General features: G+C 41.2%; 1 protein-coding gene across 1 annotated transcript in view; it reads left to right on the top strand.

The window, feature by feature from the left end:
- The first annotated feature begins 1,586 nt into the window (after positions 1–1,586).
- CHRNA7 (cholinergic receptor nicotinic alpha 7 subunit) overlaps positions 1,587–19,462 on the top strand; it is a 92,914-nt gene continuing 75,038 nt past the window's right edge. Inside the window, exons 1-2 of the mRNA XM_034784619.1 lie at positions 1,587–2,054; positions 3,622–3,761. Of these exons, the coding sequence (XP_034640510.1) occupies positions 2,000–2,054; positions 3,622–3,761 (195 nt within the window). The 5' untranslated portion in view covers positions 1,587–1,999. The remainder of the gene's footprint in view (positions 2,055–3,621; positions 3,762–19,462) is intronic.

Genomic DNA, 19,462 nt, shown 5'->3' with positions numbered 1-19,462 from the left:
TAGCATAATCAATAAATCAGGGGCCATGGATTTCTCCTGCAACTCTTTTTGTGGTATTCTAGACACTGGAAAAATAACCATCTCACACCTGAGCTCCCAGCTCTGTGCATCAGCTGGGATCTAAAGATCACAAAGTGGTTCATGCATATACAACGTTATCTGAGTCCACCTGCCCCCCCAAAACAAATGTGACTGGGGTCAGATCCTTGGCTATGGCTGCAGTGCACACATTGCAAGTCGGAGTTGGGGAGGGGGGCAAAGGTGACTTATAGTTCTCTTCTGCGGTCCTCTATCCTGCTGCAGCTATCGATAGACCAGTGCCCTTCTTTGTCACGTTAGAGCAGCAAGTTCGTGCCACGGCCAGTCTGCAATGGCCCCTGGAGCCGAAGGCACCAGTGAGGAGCAGTATAGCATGGGGGTCCCAGCCACACTCTCTTTTTCCTTGCTACCCCAGCAGCCTGGAGTGAGAGAAGCATAAAGCCACCTCTGCACCAGCAGAGTATCTTATATGGGGTTATCCTTCCTGGGGCCAGTTAAGTTGGGTTTAGGAGATGCTGGCTGCTGCACCACGCCAGAGAATCAGGTGCTATATTGCTGAAGACCAGCGTGCAGGGGGTTGAGTGAGGTAGGAGTGGGGGCTCTTATTCTCAGTTTTCCAGTCATTGGACCTTTAATTGCACTTAAAGCTAATCAGGTTCCAATAAGGTGCTCTCACTTGAGGGACTACCAGAATGTATATTCCTGCCTTATAAATAAATGCAAGTTTGGCACANCTCTGGCTATGTGATATACATGATGTGACTGAAACACTATCATTGGCAGATAGCTCTGAAACTATAGATAATGACGGTGATCTTGAAGGGGGATAGTCTTCAGAATCCTGTATGTAGAGGATGGATTCTCCTAAACAAAATAAGTCAATGCAGTTATTTAATTATTATTACCATACTGCTCATTTAGTATTACTCATTGCATTCACTGATACTCAGTACTACTTTAAAGGTGAAATTGTAAAAGGAAGATCTGCCTATTTCAGCTCTTAATTTTTTATCACAACTGCATCTAAAATGATAGTACCATAGAGTNACTTGAGGGACCACCAGAATGTATATTCCTGCCTTATAAATAAATGCAAGTTTGGCACAAGTTTTGCTTTGCCCTTATTTGTCCCAGGAGAGGAGCCCCCCTACTGCGGAGTCAGCTCCATTTACTAGGAATTGCTGGATTTGTGGCCGCCCCAGGGCCTGGCTGCTGTGCAGAGAGAAGGGTCTCTGCAGGCAGGGATGAGACAGAGCGCCTGCCTCCTCGGTGCTTCGCACCCCAAAGGAGAAGTCTCCAGCTCAGCTTGGTTGTTAAAACGTGAGCATCCTGCGGTAGTGAAGTGCCCCTCTTGGAGTGAACTGCCGAGACGGGCAGTGGGATGGGGCCCGAGGGGAGTTGTGCCTGAGTGACTGTCACAGGGCTGAGTAGGGAGGGAAGGGGTGGAGAGTGAAATCCGCTCTTAGCTCACACGCACAGCCCTATAAAGCTAGGGCTGCTCTGTTGAACGGGCTGCATTTCTCCTGCTGCTGCAGCAGCAACAACGTCTCTGCCTCCCCTCTGCCCTGCCTGAGGGTCTCGAGGGATTAAGGAAAGTAGGGAAATCCATCACGTGGAGGAGGAGGTGGAGGGAGAGGGGCGGTCATTAGCATTCCTGTGCTGTGCCTGAACTGGCAGCATCTCAAGGAGAGATCCGGGGCCAGCCCAGGAAGGGAGCTGGGACCAGGAAGAGGAGCTGGAGCCCGGTTCCTGACACCCGGTCCCCCAGAACCCCTCAGCCCTGTGTGCCACCAAGCACTCGCCTTCCAGTCTCTGCTCTGCGTCTCTTTCCCGTTCTTTATCCCGCTCCGAGTGCCTGTTCTCGGCAGCTGCCTGGCTGATTTGGGGCTCGAGCTTAACTTTGCTTCTGGGTTGGGGACTCTGCAGCCGCTGCACTTCCCCAGCGAGGCTGGCTCTTGGGATGGGACTCCGGGAGCTGACTGTCTGGCTGATCGTGGCTGTGGGGCTCGTACATGGTGAGTGGACTTTTGTGCTCCTCTTTCCCTTTCTGCCCTTGTGGCTGTGTATCTGAGGGCTCTGCTTGCCCACGCATCCTTTGCTAAGCCCCTTCTCTCCACAGGGCTCGGGCTGGAGTTTACTCTCCTGGTTCTTAGTCATCAGGTGTAGCCTTGGTGATGAGGCCACTGTGCAGATGCTCTGCAAACTGCCCCTAGCCCAACAGGTAGCTGTGGGCAATGTTTGGCAAGCTGAGAAGAGGGGATGTGATCCCTAATGTGCTGGCATGTAAGGGGGATACCCATGTGGGTTAGGAAGAAAGGCAATTGCCTTTAAATCCTTTTGGAGAGTCTTCTGCAGGACTCTTCTGCAGTGGTGGGTGGACTGATGCCCACCCCCATATTGTCCTCTCTGTTGCATTGGTGCTCAGATCAGTGGAGTGAAAACTGTTCCCTAGCCCAGATCACTGTCTGGGATCAGCCTCAATAGTTTTTACCCCCTTGGCAGGGGTAGGGGCTAAAAGATGAGGGGGGGAACATACCCCTGGCTTTTAGACAGTAAGCTCCTCAGGGTAAGGACCCTGGCTTCCTTTGTGTGGGGAACACAGGGCTGGTGATCAGGAAATAAGCTGGGGTGAAGGTGTGGGGCGGGAAACAGATGACATTGCTTTGGGATGGGGACAGACACACAGGTCAGACACAAAAAGGGCTGATTCCTACAGTGATGTGGATTTCCACCTGTACACAGTCCTCTATTTCTCTCCTGTATTTGCTGTTCCATCCCTCCACCCCAGGGGTATGATTTCTCTCTCACCAAAAGTAAATGACAGAATGATATGGAGCTTTGAGGTGCACAAAGATGATAAAATTTCCCCAGTGGTGTGATTTAGTATTTGTATTACTGTAATGCCTCGGAATCCTAGTCATGGACCAGGACCCCATTGTGCTAGGTGCTGTTCAAGCACAGGGCAAGAAGACTATCCCTGCCCCAGAGAGTTTACAATCCAAGATATGGGTACTTTGGTTGTCCTTGTAACCTCCAGTTATTCTGTCTTTGTCTTGTCCTTTTCAGGTATATCACACTCTTCTGTTTTTCTAGTTATAGCTATGCTACAGCAACTATCAAATTATGAGCAGTGTATTTCATCCATTAAAAACTGCTACATCTCACTAGTTCTCCTCCCTGATACAAAGGATGCAAATGTTGACACATTGATCTTAACATTTGGAAATTGCTCTCCCTGGCTAAAGAGGGGAACTGGCCAGAGTGGCAGATTCTGAAAGGCGAGACACATCAACCAGAAGTTCTACCTACTAAGTCAGGGAAGAGAAGAGGTGAGTGGTAGCAGTTTTGGGATAAGAGTTTGCTATGGTAATTAATGGAATAGATGTAATACATGAATTATGGTAGCATTTCTTGGAAGGAGGAAGTAGAAAATAAAGCTAACATAATAGCTGATTTGGCTAATAGGAGCAGATTCTGAGTGGAAAGCATTTCTGAGCGCTGCATTCTTTTACATCATGATGCTGGCAGTAGATTCCTAAGTATTTATCAATTTACTTATTCAAACAATTTACTTGTTTAAAGTGTCCCTGCAAGGAGAGTTCCAGAGGAAGCTCTATAAGGAGTTGCTGAAGAATTACAATCCTCTGGAGAGGCCTGTGGCCAATGATTCCCAGCCGCTCACTGTCTACTTCACTCTTAGCCTCATGCAGATTATGGATGTGGTAAGTCTTTAACATTACAGGATGCTATTTCTTTAAAAGGCTAAGTATTACTGCACCCAATTGACTTACCCATGGAAATATGACGGTGATGGGTGGACGGTAGAGTTTCTTTGGGAAAGCGCGGGTAACTCGGACAGTCCAAAGCCAAGTTTTGACTGATTCATTTTTAAAAAAATAAATCAAGATTTTAGCTATGTCAAATGTAAGTCTCTTTCTGAGATCTATTCAACCTCCTAGATATTCACAAACCTACCAATTCTCAGAACAGATCGCTTTCAAAGAAAGAGTCAAGGTTTCTTCTTTGCTTTATTCTATTCCTTAATTATACTTTGATCCAACGTGAAAATGCTGTCTTTTGAAAGAGATGTAAAACAAAGATCCTGATTACAGTGGCTATTAAAGAACTCGTGGCACTTTTTGGTGGTGGGGTATCCGGCCAGATCTCACCTTGGACCATTGCATTTTACATTCTCCTGTATCTTAATTTAGATAAGCTGTTCTTCATGTCCTATCCTAAACTTTTATGTAACTGTGTGCTGTTAATTAGTTGCTATGTTCCACGCCACAACTGGCTGCATATCCATGGTGAATGAAATGATTCCTGTGCAGAGTTTGTTATATTTGCATTGTGAAATGACAAAACTGCTGGGAAAAATCCCATGAATAGCTAGAATGTACCACATGAGGTCATTGATATGTGATATTGGGGTGGTTATACTTTACTGTTCACCACATCATTTATTTTTATTAGATTTAAAGTCATTTAGTAAAGAGGTTAGTTATTTAAAAACTAATAGTTAACCTCCAAATGCCATAATGTCTCCAGCCGATGTTCAAAGTAAAAAACATTAGGAGCAGCAGAATAAATAAACTGATGGGATTATACATGACAGATAGCTTGTTATTTTTTTATTTCCTTACAAGATGCCGATTGGCAAAAGCTGGTCATTGTTGATTTACTATCAAAAGGTCAGTACATTGAGAGCTGTGCAGGCTTAAATGTTCATAGTCTCTAGTAAACATCACTTTTAGTGTGCAAGTTTTAGATTTCCAAGATCTAAATGGGAATCATGATAGGTATTTCCAGTGTGAGATTTATTATTCACTGACATGAGTGTAGCTAATAGTAGGCAAATTTTTGTGTCTGTGCAATTAAAGCCAACAAGTAAACCTATCACTTATATTCTAGTTGTGGCTATTGTCATAATAGTTTTAATACATGGTACATCAGAACATAACACTGGCCATACTGGGTCAAACCAATGGTCCTTCTAGCCCAGTATCCGGTCTTCCAACGGTGGCTGGTGCCAGGTGCTTCAGAAGGAATTAACGGAATAGGACAATTTATCTAGTGATGCATCCCCCTCCAGTCCCAGCTTCTAGTAGTCAAGTTAGGGACAGACAGAATGTAAGGTTGCATCCCTGACCATCTTGGCTAATAGCCATTGATGGACTGATCCTCCATGAACTTATCTAATTCTTTTTTTAATCCATTTATACTTTTGGCCTTCACCACATCCCCTGGCAATGAGTTCCATGGGTTGATGGTGCATCAACCTGTGGAACTGGTGGGACACTGGATAGGAGGACACAAATTACAGGCAGCGTGTCTCTAGGCGCATTAGGGAGGGAAGGATGAGTGTTTTATGTAGGCTGGAATAGGCAATTTGAAGAGGCACTGGCAGGTTAAATTTGCTGCATAATTTAATCACAGACTGTGGCTGCACCTGCATAGGCACATAGTATCGGGAGAGGTCAACTATGATGTGGGTCAGAAGCACAGGCACAGCAGTAGACTAGTGCTGTAGATGGTACTACCTTCCCTGTTGGATGGTATACAGGGTGATGGTACTAGTAGTAACTGTTTGTTATGGTAGTGCCTAAGAACTGACCAAGAATGGGGGCCCATTGTGCTAGGTGCTGTACAAATCCAGAGTTACAGACTGTCCCTGCCCCAAAGAGCTTACAGTCTAAATGGACAAGACAAGCACCGGATGGGGGAAGGGGTGTTAAACAGAAGCATAATGAACAATGTGATGGCAGCAAACGTGTTAGTTCCACATTTTTTTGGGGAGTGGGGTGGGCTTAATTAGGAGGGGATCAGCTAAATGGAAAGAAAAATGAAGGAAGAGAGCTCCCTGAGGAAAGGGGGACGGGGCAGGGGACAAGAGGGTAATAGGGGCTGATGTAGATGGAAGCTGAGTTGAACGGAGTGGGAAGGAGAGGGTTGGAGCAAACAGCCAGTCAGTGCAGGCAGAGGAAGTCCACTCAACTGTAGAACATTCCCTGAATGTCCGAAGGCCCCTGCATTGGCTGCTTCTGCAGCTGTTCCTACCAGCTGGAGACTCTGGCTGGTTCCTCTCAGTAGTTGTTCCCTAAGGACACGTGGGGAGGGAGAAGAGGGGAGAAGAGGAGAGGCATCACTTGGGTCCTAGTGCCGCCAGAGTAGAGGAGGCATCTCAGCTCAGTTCTGGGTCCAGAGAGATGCTGGGGAGGAAGGGTGGTCCCGACCGGATTCTCTGGCTCCCCGTGTGTGCTTTCTGCACCTACTTACTTATTTAGATTTCATCTCTTTGTGCCTTCCTGCCTTGATAGTTCCAGAATTATCAGAAGAGCTCAGCACTCCTTATTGGGGCCAGACTTGCAACAGAGTTCAGCACTCTGGACGATGAGCACTTGAAAATCTGGCTGCCACCTCTTCTGGTCTAATATGTAATTATGTACAGTTACAAATGCAAACTTCAACGTGGTGCGAAGTACCTTAGCTGAACTCCAAACAGACTTCAAAAAAGCCTTCCACACCATTGATCTAATTTCCAACATGGCCTCCAGCTGCAGAGTTCCTGCTTGAGTATGTGCCTTCCCTTGCAGGAATTCGGACAGTGCAGCACGGTCCCCTCCATACACTGTGCCTCTTGTACAAATACGTTTGTATAAAACCTAAGACCAATCAGAGTGTTTCCATATGTTTTTAATTCCAAAAGTAAGTTTTGTTAAAAAAAGCAAAAGCAAATCAGTGCTCCCTTTGCAGTGCATTTAACCCATTTCAGCATATGCTGATGCCTGAGAACCTGAAAGTGAAATTGACAGGGAACTAGTCAGCTAGACAATAAGAAAACTGATTAGTCTATATTTGTTTGAGCTGAAATACAGAAAGCAAACAAATAGCATGAAAAGATGAAAGAAGTTTAAAAATGATTTATTTTAATAATTAAAGGTGCTGTTTATAACAAAATTAATTACATTTAAGGGCTTTAAAAATATAGACATATGTGATGTAGCCTTACTGAAGTCAATGCAATTACACCTGGAATTAATTTGGACCATATATGTTAATCTGTGTCTACACTAGAAAGGGTTTGCCAGTAGAGCTGTACTGGCAAATCCTCCTAATGAGGATGTAATTTATATCAACAAAATTGTTCCTTTACTGCTATTCTTATACCAGTTCTCTGGATGAAATAAGCTATGCTGTGAGGCTTTGTCACTGATATAACTGCACAAAGGCTGGAGTTTTTGCTGGCATAGCTATGATGTTGCGGGGCAAGATTTTCCCCCACACACTCATAACCAACATAGCAATGCAGGCAACACTGTTAAGTGTAGACCGAGCCCCAATGAACTCTAACCAGAGTGCAAATAGTTGGATACTCAAATGGCTAAAGGCCAACAGCTAGTGAACTTTACAGAGTTGTCATTTCTTCTGGAGTTGTTGGGTATAATAAAAAATAATAGAAGGAAAAGGCAAATATCCATTTATCAATAGATTGAAAACTCCTTTCTGTACATTGTTTTTTTTTTTAATTCAAACCACAACAAGCCAGTGATACTGTAGTTACTCACTGTAAAATTGATTGCCTCTCTCCCTCCAAGTGTTGGGATTGACAGGCATGGGGAGAAACCAACCAGGCTTCACAATATAAAATAAATGAGTATTCTGCATTTTCAACAAGAATCAAATACTGAAGGGAATGATGAGTACTCGTCACAACAAATTACTTAATGAGCTAGTAACAAAATGTGCCATCAACATATTTCCTGGTGATTGGTGCATTCACTTTACTTGACTCACTTAGTGGTGGATTAAGGGTGCATCTCTAGTGCACCAGACTGGACACCACCTCTACAGAAGGCTCTTTAATTTCCCCTGGTGAATAGAATGTGCAAGCCCACTGCCCAGCTTATTCATCTCACTTCTGTTTTCTCCTACACAGGGGAAAGGGGCAGAAAGTACTTCCAGCCCCTCTGCCACAGTGGGGGTTACTTCCTCACAGTTTTTAATGGTCCCTGAAAGACCCAGTGAATGCTTCCCCCTGCCCCCCAAGGGTACTGAGCCTACTGAGTCCTCTTTACTGCTGTGCTTATCACAGAGCTGATGTCAGCTTAGAGGCTGACATCAGCATTATTTAGAGAGGGAGCTACTCAGATCTTGTGGTGGTGGATTGAGAGATGGAGTTAGCACCAGGCTTTATGGGAACAGTGGTCACTGAGGGACTGCAAGAAGTGGGAGGGGAAACAAGGGGACCATGCCAAGAGAGAAGCCAGGGAACAGTAGAAAGGACAGATGCTGGGAAACTGGGAGGTCTGTTAAGAAGAGGAGAAACGGGGAAGGCCTGGAGGGGATCAAGAGGAGAGATTGGGGAGGATTCTTCAGAGGAAAGATGGGATTTGGGATGGGAAGATGAGTGGGAGATGGGACGGGAAGAGTCAGTCCTGTGGTTGAGTAGAGGTGGGCGTGGAAGGAGATTTGTGACAATTTATTTCTAAGAGTGCGGGTGGGTTCTATGTACCATTTGGTCTTCATTACTCTGCTCACCAATAGAAAATCATTGCATGCACCTCTATGCACTGAAATCTTTATCTTGTGTTGTCCAACTCGTCTTTTTTTCCATATTGTATCCATCCTCAAGTTTTAAGGGGAGGAGGTGACAGTCAACCGGAACTGGTTTTTAAGGGCAGATACAGATTAATATTTTCCCATAGACTTTATTTTTGTTTCACCTTTTTTGAAATGGGAATTGCCAATCACTTTGATAAAGGGAGTGAAAAATAACCTGCTTTCTCTGTGACTTGTCATTTGCTGAAATCTTATTTTGAAACTTCTTGTGGCACAGCAATTTAGGATGGGCAAATGGTCTGATATTCAAATTCAGAGGGCCTGTTGCATTTGGTAATTTTGGGATCAAGACAAATAAACTGGAAATAAAAGGAGTAAGAAATGAACTATGACTAACAGGAAAATGGGAGCAATGGGAACATTTCAAGAGCAGAGAGAGAGGAGAATTAACTCCCCCCTTTTGTATTCTGGTATCTGTACCTGTTAGTGGCAGTAGTAGAGGAGGGATTCCTGGGTGGGTAGAATATAGTAGCATCAGCAATGAGCATGTTTAAAAGATGTGGAGCATGCCTTTTAAAAACACAGTCCTTTATGTAGACTGCTCTTATTCTCCCTATCCCCAGAGATGGAAACATACTACTTCCATAAACGGCTATGCTTCTAGTCCCATCCTGCCCTCCACACTCTCTAGTATACGCATTGGATGTGAATCAAAATAATTCTGTATAACATGAAAAGCTGCCAGTATATAAAATCTCACACAATATATTTTATGAAATCTATTGAAAATATATATTTGCCCCCTGGGATAAATGAGGGTGTTTTTTAAACATGACTTGATTATCTTATTTTTTCCTACCTTCTCTTACTTTTCACACTATTGTAAGTCTGAGCCTGGAGCTACATAGGAATGTGATATGAAATCGCTGCCTAAGACTTTAGGGGCAAATTTTGCCCTTCCCCTGTTCAATTGACGTAGGTAGCAAAACTAGTGCAGTTCCAAGTCTATAAAAGACACTCAGAAAGGAAAGATGGTAGCTGAATAACATACAATGATGATGGCAGGAGTTTTTTGTTCCTCTTATGAAATTTCACAATGAATATATTTAGGTTTACTGTGAGATAACATGATCTAGAGAAGCTTTTCCAAAAGACCTCAGGGACACCACAGAATGTCATGAGACATAATGTGAAAACTCTAATCAATGAATGTCAAATCAGCATTAGTCCCCACTGTAGACGTCTCAAGAGAGTCAGGGAGAAAGAGTTGGAACATCTGAGATGCTATACTGTTCAAGTACTGTCTTTTATGTGTGGTTTTTTTTTTTTTGAATCTGTAGAGGTTGCAGAAACAGCATTTAAAAACCCTTGTCCCATTAAACCCATTCAGGTCCCTTTGCCCTCTCCAACAGGACTGTCTGATACAAGAAAAAATACTTTAGATGAAGTTTAACAGAATTATTGGCTATTTGCTTCAAAGCATTTCCTCTTCCATGCTGTACTTGTCTCCTTTTTTCCAGCTCAAACAGAATGAAGAGTTGAACTCATTTAATTGAATGTTTTTGCTTGTGCTGTTTTCTTTCAAAACTAACATTTTGTGTCTGGGAGCTTGTTGCTTCAAGGCATTAGCAGTCTCCTTCCTTGTTGGTGTAAATATATCCTAATGGCATCCATTGATGTACTTTTAGGTCCCAGATCAGCAAAGTATTAGAGATGTGTTTGTTGTCATTGAGACTTAATCTGGTGCTTAAGTGCTTTTTTGAATTGGAGGTATAATAAGGTTTTGTCAATGTTTTCATTTTAAACCGTGAAGTGGGAGCATTTGGAGTCTGTGTAAGGGGGCGAGATATCTTGCCTCTGTCCCTTTACATTGGATTGGAATTTTGTATGCAAGTTATCCCTGTCCATGCAGACTTTTGTTAACCAGGTGCGACATTTGAAAGTTAGGAGGAATACAAGAATTGCTATACTGGACCAGACCCTGGCTTATAAAGCTAGGTATATGCTTTCTGGTAGGGTCCAGTAATAAGAGCTTCAGTAGAAACTGGGACTTTTTAGTTTGCAGATGTTTGTGTGTATACTTCATTCTCTTTTGAGATGCATGGGTTTAAACCCCTTATGTTTTACTTTAAATCTAGAGTTTGTACACAGTATCTCAATGTAAAACTCAAGAGTTTATCCTGATTTCACATAAAATTCATGTACCTCTTATAATTTCCAAGCAAAACCAAATCAACTTAGGTGCTCTTAAAACTGAGCTAGATTCATAACCTTGGAAAGTCTCTAGCTAGACAAAAATGGTCTCTGTTTTCGATTCTATAGCAAAATCCTCAACCAAGTGAGCTGTGTCGTTTGTGGTTTTAATTGCAACCATTTCACACAAACATAGTATTGCTGTTCGGCACAAACATCAATATTTTGAAAATTTGTTTGATTTTTTCCTTTTTTGATGGTTAAATTTATTTTCAAAGTCTCGCTTCTTTTGATATGAAAGCAACCATTTTGTGTGGAGTATTTTCATGATTTTTTTCTCACAACTATTAAATAGTCTGTTAACTAGGTACTGTTGAACTGTTCTAATTAACCTGAGAGATGACTCAAACTTTTGGCAATGTTTGCACTGAATTGAAATAAACCGCCTCATCTGCCAAATATTTCAGATAAATGTTTCACCCCATTATTTTTCATTTTCTCCTGCTTCTGGTCTGTTTCATTTCTACTCCGGACTGAAAGAAAAATGCTGAAATATTGTTTGTGAATAGTATCTCGTGCAAATGTGTTCTTGTTGGCTTTTCAGTTCAGTTTTGCAGACAAAATATATAAAAGGATCCAGACTTCTGGCAGCTTATCTCAGCTGAACTGAGGATTGCTCATCATACTCTCACTTCTGGAAACATGGCTATACAAAGCAAAGGCTCTGGTCACGCAAAGGCTTGCACATGCTAAGTTTTACACACTGTGAGTAACACCATTCATTTCAATAGGGATACACACCATGCTTAGTTAAGCCTGCATATATGTCTCTGCAAGATCAGGGCCTAAGTTAGATCACAAATCACTTGGATCCAATAAACAAATATCAGTGTGAAATATTATGAAATGTTAAAAGAAAATCATACTCTTATTCAGAGAGAACAATGAGTTCTATAAAACCAATCACCCATCAAAGAAAAGAGGAAAGAAAAATAAATCTGGAAGAAATTAATAAAATGCATCTGAATCAACAGGAACATTGAAAATGAGTGCTAAGGACATGCATAAGCTGCTTATCAAGTCTCAACAGCTTCTTTCGCAAACAATAGCTCTGGGAGAAGCTCATCAAATCTGCATTGTTCTTTGTAATTGTTAGCATTCATTTGTGGACTTTAGAAAAAGTCTCTCTGAGTCTGTCTCTGCTCTCTTTTCCCTGCTCTGTCTTCCTCTCTCCATGCTGCAGAGAAAATGTGCAACCCTTTCATCTCCTTGATGACATTTCTAAACGACTATAAGTTTTCCTTGGATTGTAGTAAATTGGAACAGTGCTGGAATATATTTTCCAATAATTTTAAATGAATTTGGTGCGCTTGAAAGTTACTGGATTGACAGAGGATATGTCTACACTGCAATTAAAAATCTGCAGCTGGCCAATGTCAGCTGACTCGGGCTTGTGGGGCTCAGGCTAAGAGCCAAGGAGCTGTTGAATTACTGTGTACACATGCAGGCTCAGGCTGGAGCCTGGGCTCTAGGACCCTGCGAGATGGAAGGGCCTATATATGCTTCTTAATTATTTTACTTTCTAATTTACGGCTTGGCTAATAATTTTGCCTCTGTTGGTTTCCTGTTCCCAACCACTCTTCTCAAGCTACGCTGTCTCTTGAAAGAGGCCTTAAATAAATTCAGTATGCTATAGGATGCACAATGGTGAAGAACAAAGGACTAGTTTAAACTACTTGCATAAAGAAAAATAAAGGTCACAATGTTTCTTCTTTTGTAAAACTGTTTCTGTATTCATTGGACTTTGGATCAGGCCCTTGTCTATGAACATCAGGACTTGTGAACTCTCCTCTCAATGTCCAGGAGAGTGGCTATTTTGCAATGGGTAATGTGTGTAGAAAATTGCCTCAGAGTAACTGTACCAAGAAGAAAAATATTTTCATTAGTTATCAGCAAAGCAATTCATATATCTAACATTTTTCTCATATCCTTTGTAAGGCCATGCTGTTATTACAAATAGAGGGGTCACACAACTTCCTGTGTCATAAAAAGATTTATTGAATACTTATTATTACGGTAGGGCAAAAGGTCTGCTCTGTTCAGTCACTTGAGATCATCTGCAGAACTTCTTGTTAACAGGACAATAGGTTCATGATTGGCATGAATGTTCAGTTCTTAAAGAAACACTACTAATGTATATATTAACTATTTTACCTAGAGCAATAAATCCTCACAAGATACAGCATCCAGATTTCGAGGGGCCTACGGAACATTATGCGCCTATTCAACCACTGTATTAAACCATAACCATATCACAATAACACATCAGCTCTTTGAAGCAAGGGCCATCTCTTTATGTGTTTGTAAGTACAATGGGGCCCTGCCCTCTAGCTGCTACCACAACAGAAATAATAAATAATAATGAACACAATAAACAAGAAAATAAGAAGCGTTCCTAAGATTCTGTGCAGGACTTTAGTCATGTAATTAATAATAATGAGAGCTACCCAATTAAATTACTTCATACTACTTTGAAAATGTGGAGCTAATGCATTATGGGCCAGACTCTGCAACCCCCTTGCATTGAGCAGCACTTACCCACACCACCCAGTCCCATTGCCTTTATTGGGACTATTGGTGTCCATTCAGCATGCGTAAGGGTTGTAGAATCTGGCCCTAAAAAGTTGGTAGTACCACGATGTTACCTTGATGCAAGTCCACTGATGAGCTCCTTTTTCAAGATAAGTGCCTGCTTTTTAAAATTCTTCAATGTTAATTATTTTGTTTTAATTTATTTTTTGGTGTCCAGTAAACAAAGGCAAGTATTAAAGACACTTCCTAGCTTCCTTCTAAAACAACAAAGTGAAAACTCACTTCCTGTAGTCTCTAACCTAGGATCTCAGTATTTAAGGTTCCAAGGAAATCAGGCTACGATTAGGATTGGTAAATGAGACTTTAAATGCTCTGAGGGCATTATATTCTTCTGTATATTAAAAAATGAAAGAGTGGTTTGTAACCTATCATCTTTACATACTATAGCTCAAAATACATTATCAGTAAATGTAAGTCAAATAATTATATATATGACTATATAAATTACAGAAAAGTGAATCAAATTTCTCCAGCACTCATCTTAAAGCCATACAAACATTTTGTGATTAATAATGGGGGTGGTGGACTCTGTTTTATTTTACAGTAGTATAATTAAAATACTTAGTCTTATCTAATACTTATAGTCTCTGTTCAACTCTGGTTGTTATATGTAGACAATATTCAGAGACATCATTAGGAAAAAAACTAGAAAAGTGGTCTCAAGGCCTTTTGATTTTAATGACTTAATTCACCTGGTTGCTGATTTCTGGACAAATCATTCTGTCCAATTTTTCTAAATAATAGTTAACAATTTACCAGGAAAGCTTTGTTCTTGCTAGAAAGGTTATTCCAGGCCTCTGGTCGATTGCATTCTCTTGCATTAATGTGGCAGTGCTGAAAGAAATTTCACTCAAGTCAGATTGTACAGATGTTCAGTGTATGAAAATTCAAAAGTTCAGAAATTTGAAAGTGCAGAAAGCTTCCTAGCATATATTTAAGAATGAAAGTGAGTTGGTCCATATTTGAAACATAAAAATTCTGGTCAGTCCCATATACACCAGTTAGTGTGAAAATCTGTAAAGCCAACAGTATTCCATCATCTCTATTTAATTGTGGCTTATTCCTGCATCTCAGAATTGACACCTAGGTCAGCTAAATAAAATGTAAGCTCATTTGTGAAACATGTTTTCTTAGAGAATCAAACTCTTTAAGCATTGAGAGAGCATTTTCTTGAACCATTAGAAGATCAATCATCCTCTGATTTTTAGTTTGGAGTTGGCCATGGGACAGTTGCTGTAGTATCATCTCCTAGCAAATTTTCTGGGAACAACTTCAAGAACATTAAATTAAAATCAACACAATGGTATCTTTTCCCTCAGTGATGCATTAGGAACCCTGCTGCTGTCAGCAATGGTGTCGGTCCCAAGCCTGTATAAAACAGGAAGGTGCTGCAGTTGGGTTTGTGACTCACTCATGTAAAACCTTATTGTGAGGAAACAGTTCAGTTAAATCCAAATTTGAGGATGGTAGGTGCAGTTGGAGCCAAAACCCAAGCATGACAGATCTCAGTGAAAGCCGAATGAAAGCTGAGATCTTGACTCATCGAATCCTGATGACAAAATCTGTAACAAGAGTAGACATATGGAATGGGCCTACTTTGTATAGTATTGGAAAATTGGCACAAGTTATATGAGAAATTAAAAAATACCCTTTGAATGTGCTTGACATCAGTGAGACAAGATGGACAGGGAGTGGCAAGATGGTGTCTGATGGTGCTATTGTCTTATACTGAGAAAGAGGAACACACCCAAGAGATGTAGGAGCTATGCTGGATAACATCACAGCGAAGACTGCTGGCTTAGGAGTCAGTGAATGACAGATTAATAACAGCCAGGCTACAAACAAGACATGTCAAGTGTACAATAATCCAAGTATATGCACTGACAGATGCAGCAGGCAATGGTGAAAAGGATACATTCCATGAACAAGTGCCGCAAGTATTGCCTAACTATGATATCATGTTGATTATAGGCCACTGCTATACACAAATTGGCAACAACTTTATTGGCTGGGAAGAAGTCATGAGTGGGGCAATGGAAGGCATCCAAAGTGATAATGGCAAACAGCTCTGTGGCACAAATATAGGAGACAATCTCTTCCAGCACAAGAGGCTTCACTAGCTGACACGGAGATCACCAGACAATGCAACTGTCAACCAGATATTTCTTGTTTGTATATCTAAGAGATGAGTGTCACGGGTTCCCCCCCGCTCCCCAGGTGCCACCTGGAACTGGGGTACCCCCGAGCCCTAACTGAGTCATAGCAGCCATTACTTACCGGCCGGCTAAAATGTTTACAGGAAGGCTGAGCTTTTCCACAGATCATTGTCTTTGTTGATGAGTCATTAGCACTATCTAGCTTCATCATTGTTGTACCTGAAAGGCGGGCTGTGGATGTTTTTTGCAGAGTAAACGCATTTAAATATTCATAACTTCAGATACAAAAATGATACATGCATACAAATAGGATAATCATATTCAGCAAATCATAACTTTTCCAATGACACCTTACATGACCCATCTTGTACAAAATGCATCATAATTATGCCATAATCATATAATAATCATACCCCCATAATGAATGTGGGGTGTAGTGTCACAATGAGCATCTTCTTTGGGGGATATCAGAGTCAGCAAAGGAGCTGATGTTGGCTCAGATAATTATCTTCTAGCAGCCACATTAGAACTTAAACTCCAAAAAATCACAAAGGTGTACAAAAAGTGTTATAGCAATAGAGAAGTTCAGGGATAAAGAAATGCAGATCAGACTTCAGATTTCATTTAGGAACCATTCCAATGTTTTACAGGACCAGGCTGATGAAAGTCTGGAAGAAGGTGGTAGTCAAGATAGCAGAGGGAAGTAATGGGCTTCCAAAGAGGGTGGAAGAAAGATGCATGGATTATATCTGGAACATGGGCAGTGATTGACAATTGGAAAGCTCTGAAGGCAAAAAAGAAACAGCGCGAGGCACAGGTAGAAGTCTTAAAGGCATATGAAAGATACAAAGGAAAAGATAAAGAAGAGATGCAGGAAAGATAGAAACAACAAGGAGTCCGGTGGCACCTTAAAGACTAACAGATTTATTTGGGCATAAGCTTTCGTGGGTAAAAAACCTCACTTCTTCAGATGCATGGAATGAAAGTTACAGATGCAGGCATTATATAATGACACATGAAGAGAAGGGAGAACCTCACAAGTGGAGAACCGGTGTTGACAGGGCCAATTCGATCAGGGTGGATGTAGTCCACTCCCAATAATAGATGAGGAGGTGTCAATTCCAGGAGAGGCAAAGCTGCTTTTGTAATGAGCCAGCTGCTCCCAGTCCCTATTTAAGCCAAAATTAATGGTGTTAAATTTGCAAATGAATTTTAGTTCTGCTGTTTCTCTTTGAAGTCTGTTTCTGAAGTTTTTTTGTTTAAGAATAGTTACGTTTAAATCTGTTATAGAATGTCCAGGGAGATTGAAGTGTTCACCTACTGGCTTTTGTATGTTACCGTTTCTGATGTCCGATTTGTGTCCATTTATTCTTTTAGGTAGGGACTGTCCGGTTTGGCCAATGTACATGGCAGAGGGGCATTGCTGGCACATGATGACATATATAACATTAGTAGACGTGCAGGTGAATGAGCCCTTGATGGTGTGGCTGATGTGGTTGGGTCCTCCGATGGTGTCACTAGAGTAGATATGGGGACAGAGTAGGCAACGAGGTTTGCTACAGGGATTGGTTCCTGGGTTGGTGTTTCTTGGTGTGGTGTGTAGTACTCAAATGGGAAATCTCCTGGAGTTGACAGAATTTAAGCAGAGGTACTAAAGGTGGGAAGTGAACATCTGATTGACTACCTAACAAAACTCTAACAAAATACAGGTGAAAGAACAAGTGCCACAAGATTGGAAAGATGATATCATTGTGGCATTGTCAAAAAAAGGAGTGATCTTATTCGGTGCATGAACTGGAGATGTATTATACTGCTATCATCCTGCGTAAAGTATTGTCTACCATTATGCTGAATAGAATGAAGAAGGCAGTGGATGAAATGTTGAGAGGAACAGGTGCACCATGTGGTGAACTGATATTCACCCTTTGACAGATCATCGAAAAAGCTACTCTTTGGCAAAGACTTATCTTAATCAATTTTATTGACTTTAAGAAAGCATTCAGTAGTGTCCACAGAGATCCGCTCTGGGATACCAAACAAGCTGATCAATGTAAGCAATAGACTTGGTGATAAAACAGACAACACAAGACATTGTGGATGGTTTAAAATAGATTAGTGGAAATGAGTTACATGAGGTTGACTTTGCTGACAACATTCCTTTTCTAAGTATGATGAAGAATGGAATGACTGCCCTTACATCAGAGGTTGAACAGGAAGCAGCAAAAATTAGATTGAAAGTAAATGCAGAGAAAACTCAGATTATAACAGTAGGAAACTGGAAAACTGTTGCAAAGGTGTACATGGATGGAAAAGAAATCGAACAGGTAGAAGAATTCTCCTTCCTGGGGAGTGTGGTGACATTTGAAGGTGGCTGCAATAAAGATATTCATATGAGATAAGGAAAAGCAAACACAGATTTTGGAAAAATAAACAACATCTGGTCAGAGATCTCCATACCCAATTAAAGGTTACATTATACCATGTGATTGTACTGAGCATGCTACTGTGTGTAGCATAGACTTGGCTGATAAGGACTAACAAAAAAGGAAGCTGCCCATCACAGATGGCTGAGGAAGATATTCTACATTTCATGGAAAGGCAAAATAATACATGTGAGAGTAAGAGAGCTGACAGAGCAGGACATGTTAGGAAATGTCCCAGAAAGAAGGTTTGTGGTTGGGACATGTACACCATATGGTAGATAGGAGACATGTTAAGTAAACACTGAATTGGGTACATGAGGGAGGAAAGAGAAAGTGAGGAAGGCCAAGGAAGAATTGGCAGGGGATGGTGACAGAAAGATTGAATGATCTGGCATCAGCTGGGAAGAAGTACCACAACTAGCGAGTGACCGTAATCAGTGGAGGAACTGGACTGCCCATTGTGTCAATGGCTCAGGAGGAACTAAGGTCTAAGGATGCATTGGGGATTTTTCAGGTGTACTTTAGGTAGTTTTTATTTTATTTTTTTCCTGGGAATTTATCAGTGTTTATTACCACAACAACAAAAACAGGTGAAAATCAGTGCAAAAACCTATTAATAATTTTTCTAGGTAAATATTGGGGTTTATTTGAAAAGTTTTCAGTAGATTAATGCTTTGAATTCTGTTCATCCATATGGTTAGCTGCAGAACTCAAAACACAATACCACCTCTGAGCTTAAGAAAACAATATATCTCTAATCCCCAAATACAACTTTTCATTTCAATAAACAGTTTACTGTTGCACACTTAGAACTATTAGCCTATAAATAATTACATTTAATAACTGGGCCACACCATTTGCAGAGCATCCACTCAACTTCATCCTTTTGTCCTGTTTTTGTTTTCTTAAAACTTTCGAATACCTGTTCTTCCTTGTGTTCTGAAACGTATTCTGATACAGATTTTCATTTTCTTCCCATTTTAGTGTATCATATTTAAACTATCTGCTAACAGCTTGAAATATGTATGTGGTGGGCATGAGAGTCATCAGTACGTTCAGATGCGCACACACTTCAGAGCTTGCGTGCATGCCTGTTTGTTTATGTATTAGTCTAGAAGATGCACAAAACAGCCTTACTTCAACAGGCAGCTTTGCATATACACACAGACTAATGTATGATTGTAATACATGTATCTCATTCAATGTATTGTATTTTCATAATAAAACAAGTTATTTTTTATATATTTGAATGATACAAAAGTAGGGTGAAAATCTGAAAAAACTGAATAATACTTTTTGTAAAGCCGAGGAATTTTTCAGTAAAAATCAGATTAAACTGAAAACAAAGGGGTTTAATGATAGGACTCCATGAACCATAAATGCAGAGCCCCCATTCTCTGTCAGGAGATGAGGCACAAAGGGTGGATAGTGACTCTTGAT

This window comes from Trachemys scripta, chromosome 10 (genome assembly GCF_013100865.1).
Source record: "Trachemys scripta elegans isolate TJP31775 chromosome 10, CAS_Tse_1.0, whole genome shotgun sequence".
In the NCBI taxonomy this organism is placed as follows: domain Eukaryota; kingdom Metazoa; phylum Chordata; order Testudines; family Emydidae; genus Trachemys; species Trachemys scripta.
The sequence above is the reverse complement of the archived record's forward strand: the minus strand, read 5'-3'. Positions and strand labels throughout refer to the sequence as shown.